This window comes from Phalaenopsis equestris, unplaced genomic scaffold, assembly GCF_001263595.1.
Source record: "Phalaenopsis equestris unplaced genomic scaffold, ASM126359v1 Scaffold000325, whole genome shotgun sequence".
NCBI classification, from domain to species: Eukaryota; Viridiplantae; Streptophyta; class Magnoliopsida; order Asparagales; family Orchidaceae; genus Phalaenopsis; species Phalaenopsis equestris.
In genome coordinates, this window is record NW_018164767.1 from 303,054 (window position 1) to 309,533 (window position 6,480).

Genomic DNA, 6,480 nt, shown 5'->3' on the forward strand with positions numbered 1-6,480 from the left:
GGTAGTGAGAAGAAGCTTGAGGATATGCCTAATCAAAAATTGACTGCACTGGACCTACCTAAAGGGAAAACTTAAATACATTCCTAACTTATATTTATGGAATAGGTTTTTTGCTAGTAGAGTTCTCATGAAGTTTTTATCATTTGGATATTCTAAGTGACTTAATATTGCAACATATAGTCCTTCTTGAAATAAATAGAAGACTAGAACTCTTAAACTTGATGACTAGATAATCTGGTAGCTACAGAATTAATTCAATTACTTGAATTTTTTCTGAAAATCTCACAATGATATTTATTTAAATCAAACTTATTGTATTTCTGAATTAAGACTTTACTGCATTAGATCATAACTTTTATATAGTACTAAAATTACTTGAGGACAAGTAATATTTAAGTTTGGGGGATTTTGACCAAAAGAAAATATGTTGAGATTTTCATACCTATTTTATGTTGTTTTTGATGATATTGCACTTTAAAGAAAGGTATTTTTGATGTTTTGTTGTAGGAATAAGGAATTAGGGTCATTGGAGCAAAAAGATACAAAAAGAAGCAAATTTGGAGCGAAAAAGGACCAAAATGTGAAGATTTGAACTAAGTCGCCGACGGAGAGATTTTCCCGAGACTACAGAACAAAAATTCTTCAGAAGCCCGCCGACGGCGAGATCGACGGTTATGCTTACTCAAGCTTTGGATAAGGCCAAATTTTGAAGGGCCAAATTTTGTAAGGCCAAATTTTGAAGGGATGCTTAGGAAACTTTTGGGAAAGCTCATCTACAACTTTAAAAGAACATTTTGGCCGAAAAATAGAAAGGGGGAGATAGTGTGCTAGAGGTTCTAGAGGTTAGAGAGGTTCCATTAGTATGTAACAATTGTGAGGATTTCTTCGAGAGATTGTAAGAGTGGAGGGAAAGTGAGAGATTTCTTCCTCCTTGCTACTTTGAAAAGGAATTCCGTGTGCTGTAAAGAAAGGAAGAGATTCAGAGGAACTTCAAGGAGTGTTCATGGGGAGAAATTAGAGATAAGTTATTTACTTGTTGTAGTTTGTCTCACTCTGATTTTATATATGAATTCTGAGTTTTTTTGTGTTTTCCCCATGAGATCTGAGTAGTTTTCTCTGTCTTTCTCCTTGTCTCGAGATTTGTGAAATGGTGATTTGAATTGGTGAAGCCATGAAAATGTTTAGAAAATTGTGATGATCTTTTTACTTAGATCTTAATTTACTTTCAATATGGCCAATTGATTTATTAAAATATGTTGAGTTTTACAACTAAAGTGAATGTTACATCCAAGATTCAGGGAGGTCAAAGCCCTTGGAAGTTGGGTGTAAATAAATAGAGAAATATTATTTTCGGGCGAAGAATTGTAAATTTTAGAGTGCGAGACTAAAATCCCTAATTCGGTCTTATCGTTTGGGTACTGACTGTTGGGTAGATGAGAGCCCTCAAGTGAGGGGAACGTGGGAGCTCCGAAATGAGAGCCGGTATCCTCCCAGCTTAGCCGCAGAATCAGTAACCAAGCATAAGATTAGTCAATGTTCTTTATGCCAGGACCAAAGGGTAAATAATATGTATGCTCCTATTTGGCACAATCTAAATTGAACAAATTCGTTTTATCCATTCACTATAATTTCTTGACAAGGAGAATGATGCTTTCTTATAAATTGAATATCACAATCAAACCCTACTTTATATCATTAGTTATTTATTAGTTATTAAAATTATCTATTTATTTCAATTGCCTATTAATGACACATAAATAAATTGAACGTCGTTGTTGTGATTAAAGTCTTGCTTTTCTAAAAGTCTTAGTCTGTGATTCTAAAACACTCCCTGTGGGATCGATATGTAGGACTCCATTAGAGCCCTATATTATTTGTGAGCGATACGTATACTTGCGTTGACAAATTTGATTTTAACATTATTGAATATTATAATTATACAACTTAATCAAATCAGATACATCTATAAAGTCACGATCAACTTTTTGGACACTGTTGCTGGAAACTTAAATCTTCTAGTAGCGTCATCAAATTCTTGTATTTGTCGATTACAAAAAGAAGTCGGTCACCTACTAACGATTTTAACCTGAATTTCATGTCGGGAAGAAGAGAGATTCAAAACAAGCGAGGAAGAGGGGTTTACGCTTACCTGCTTCAGCCTTCTTGGATTCTTGCTTGGTCAAGGAAGAGGAAGGCACAGGGGCCTCGCAGAAGAAGCTGGGGCGTCGACGTTGATGAAGGAGATGGCCAGACGGCGTTGGACAAGGAACGCTGAGGGCTTCTTTTCGCAAAAAAATAAGGGTAGTTTAGAATATTATCGAGCGGAAAGCTGGGTCGTGGGGTGGATCCCACGGCCCGATTTTCTCCCGCTAAACAATAAATTTTCATGATTCGGAGCTGCGAAGCGGCAAAAAAGAGGTCTCAAACGGAGCCTAAACCTTCGTAAATTTTTCTCATTATAGATTATAAAACATGAAAATTTCGCCCTAAAGCTTAAAGGAAAGGAAGGCCAAGGTACAACAAATAATCGGTGTTCCTGCAACAGTCCTCTTCTCTTTTCTCTTCCTCTCGTACCTTCATCATCATCCCCTTCCTCCAGTCCAGTACCCACAGATGTGGCTCCCATCTCCTGCCGCCGATGGCAACTCCAACGCCAAAATCAAAGCCAGATTCTCCTCCTCCTCTTCATCCTTCTCCCGCTCTTCTTCTTCTTTTTCTTCTTCTTCCTTCTCCTCCGTCCCCCGTTCCCCCAGCACCAAAGCGTAAAAGTATGGAAGAAGTCTGGAAACACATTGACCTCTCCACCCTCGCCCACGAAAGCCAGCCGCCGACCACCGTCTGTAGCGATCAGCACCACTTCAATATGCGCCGCATGATCTTACAGGATTTTCTTGCGAGCGCTTTCGAAAGCCAGCCGAGATCTCCCGTCGCCAACGAGCTGCCTCAATTTCCCCTTCCCCCAACTGCGCTCAGCCTTAGCAATGGGATGGGCGGCCCGATCGCTCCGCTGAAGCTTCCCCTTCACGCTGCTACATCCATGTCGGCGAAGAAGCATCCTCTCGACGACGTTTGCTCCAACTCAAAAGATGACCGCCACCTTAAGCGAATGATGAAGAACCGCGAGTCCGCCGCCCGTTCTCGGGCACGAAAGCAGGCCCGTACACATCTGCTAATCGTCTTCAGTACATGTTTCTTACAATAAATTCTCATCATATAAAATTCAAACTTTCCCCCCTTACCCACTATTATCGGTTACTCTACTGTTCATGCGAGATAAAGCAGGCATACACTAACGAGCTGGAGTTGGAAGTGGCTAACAGGGCAGAGGAGAATGCGAGGTTAAAGAAACAGAACGAGGAAGTTAGTACCAAGAACTAATTTTCAGAGCTATGTTGCCCTGCTTTCATTTTCATGCAGTGAGTAGACTATTCAAATTTTATCTGTTTTGTTTGCAGCTTAGAAAGGCAATAGCTGCTCAGATTCCCAAAAAGGATTTTCTTCAGAGAACTTCATCCGCGCCATTTTAAAGGAGAAAACTTGTTGGTTCTCATGTGGTAAGAGAGACCTGGCAGCGGTAAATCCGCTAGTTTTTCTCTTTGCTTTATTTGCTCCTTCCCATCTTTCGACACTGCAAAACGGCGGATAGGAAGGGAAAGGAGATGGATTGTTGTAATGGAGCCGGGTAGATCTGTCTCTCCAGAAATGAAAAAAACTCTTACTATAGTTTTGTTATAATTTTCATTTGTTTTCTCTATTTTGTTTCTTCTTTTCTGTGCGAGGGGAGAGGGAAATGTCAGGATTTGAAAGCCTAATTTATTGCCTTGTAAAAGAATATTCACCCTATTAGCATACGGTTAGCTCCCACTTTGGCTGTTTCTACTACAATTACGAAATTTATTTATTTGCTTATTTTATTAATGTGATTGCATTTGACCAATTTTATTATAAATATAGACCGTTAAATGAGTGACTCAAAACGGGAAAAAAAAACATAGAAGTTATTTAACCATAAGGAGAAGACCAAATTAATGGAATGAAAAGCTCGGCCTAGTCCAACAGTATAATATAGAGTCATGGAGCATGTTCCGTTGGACTAGGGAGACATGTGAAAGGGGAAACTTGCTATATACTACGGCATTAGAAGTAACTGTGTCGTGCAGGGAGAACATAACTGTTGCCGCTAAATTTTTTGTCGAAGCCCTGTCATTCTTTTCAACATAAAACAAAAAGAACAACTTTTAAGCCATAAATTCCTTGCAGTTAGAACATCCAACCGCACAAAACATTGATGAAAATAGTAGGATTGCCTGCCGACAACAGAAAAAAATAATGAAATCTAGAAGTGAGTATAATTAAGGAAACTATAGCAGGCTACGGCAAAAAGTGATGGGCCCATTAGTGTCCATTCGAGCAACAAATATTACCCGATTTCATAGTACAGATAATTTGTTTGAGAGACTTGAGTCTTTTATTTACCATTTTCTAAGTTTGTGCCACCTGCAATTTTTCTTCCATCATAATGGTAGTTGGGGAAGAATTTTGCCATTAAGTCAAGTTTGTAGATATATTATTTAAAACTTGGTGCGGATTTGATGCTATAAAAGGAAGTTACCATTTAGTAAGGTTTTCCTAATTAACCAACGTGTTCCTATTCAACCACATATAAGTTGTTGAACCTAAGTGTTCAGGAATCACACCGAACGGAGCACGTAGAGCATGTGTGGAAGTAGAGAATGAACAATAGAAAAGCAGTTTCTATATCCTTTAATTGGGATGGCCTCCTATTTATAGGTAAAGGAAATACCTCAAGTATATAATTATTTTTAGATCCCTTTTCTATGTAAAGGAATGTGAGGGTATCGAGGTCATTTACATAGTATATTTAATCATGCTAATAATTAATTATCGACTAGTGGTGGTTTGATTATTATTCGTCAACCCAATCTATGCTTGTCAACTCAGTGGTATTGGCTGAACCACGTGAATACAGTATGAAGTTTCTTTGGTTGGGTTTGCCCATGGCTTCTTCTCAAGTCTTGGCTTGTTCGCCTTGTTTGTTGAATGATAAGGCGTCTTCCTTTCGGTCCACCCTATGGGATCCCTTCATTTGACACTGATGCTGGTCGGCTCGAAGATTAAGCGAATGATTCAATAGAGCTCTGTGACGATCTCCTGACTTTGACATTAAACTTCTTGATCATTTGATTTAGTTCTTTGACTTAATACAATTACATCTTGATCGAGGACCCACTCCATTTGTCATATTCCTCAACTTTGCATCGATATTTGTGCTGCCACAAACTGGCCACATATATCTAGTTCCCCATATTTATATTTTTTTGAAAGAGATGTGATAAAAACAAAAAGTTAAATACTGCATTAAATGCAACTTTAATTCTTGAAATCAATATTTAATAATTAGATCTACCGGATTTTCGTGCACTGCCACTTTATAAATAGGTTGTTATCCGAGATTGTAGCTTCAACATTTCTTCTTGGTTTAGAGCTTTGATTGTACCTCATTGCGAGTACTCTGATAGTGATTGGCAGAAGGGAAAATTCTGGGGGAGCATCGGATGACATCCTGATTATGGCCTTTCGATTACATGCCGATAAGATTCATCTTTCATGCTCTTTTGTTCAGAGTTGTCATACTGATGTTGGTTTGATCGGTGAGTGAGGAAGGAGCCTTGAGGGTGACCAATTTACTAAGAAGAGAAGAATAAAATAGTTGGCTTTCGAAGAGGGATAGTTAAGTGGGGCTGATGCTTGTTCCTTTGGCATTGTAAATCAAGGAAAGGCTCAATGACTACTCTTGCTGTGACATTAGCCATCCTAGGCAAGCAAATGAAAGAGGATGCTAAAAACAAAGGCATGACAGGTCTCCCTCATGTTCAAGAGATGAGAGCTAGGGGCCCTTCACCAATGCCTAGTGAGAGTTCCTCATCATTTCTCTGGTCTGAGGTGGAACAACTCCTTGGCAGGAGTATGGCTATTGGTTTATTAGTTAAGACAAATACTCAACCTACCATGTTTTTTTTTCTTATGCAGCCAACCTGATTCCTATTTCTGAATCATCAAAGGTTGTTGAGGGTTAGACATCGACTCCTTAGAAGGCCGTGGGGAGCCAATCGGTGCTCGTCGAAGGATAGTCGATTGATTCTGTGGTTCTTTGAATAGACGAGACAACAAACTTCTTTGCCCGCGAAGATGAAGCTTGAAAGGTAGAGGAAGCTCAACAAGAGGACAATTTAAACAATTTAAAGGCCCAGTTGAAAGCACTTTCTGAGAAGCTGTCAGCAAAGAACCTCAGGCTCAAGGTTGATGCGGTAGACCATCAGACAAAATTTAGGTCCTTCAAATGGAGAATGTGCTCCTGCATACGGATTTGACTGATATTCAAGAGGCTCGTTCGCTCTCTAGGTTTAAAGTTGAGGCAAACGATGTCGATAGTTTTAAGTTAGGTGATCGGGTTTTGTA

At 39.2% G+C, this 6,480-nt stretch overlaps 1 protein-coding gene across 1 annotated transcript; it reads left to right on the forward strand.

Annotated features, from left to right (window-relative positions):
• The first annotated feature begins 2,513 nt into the window (after positions 1-2,513).
• LOC110025685 (protein FD-like) lies at positions 2,514-3,834 on the forward strand. The gene is given in 4 exon segments (XM_020726294.1): positions 2,514-2,739; positions 2,741-3,154; positions 3,283-3,360; positions 3,456-3,834. Coding segments are annotated over 4 exon segments (690 nt in total). The 5' UTR covers positions 2,514-2,613; the 3' UTR covers positions 3,528-3,834.
• The last annotated feature ends 2,646 nt before the right edge of the window (positions 3,835-6,480 follow it).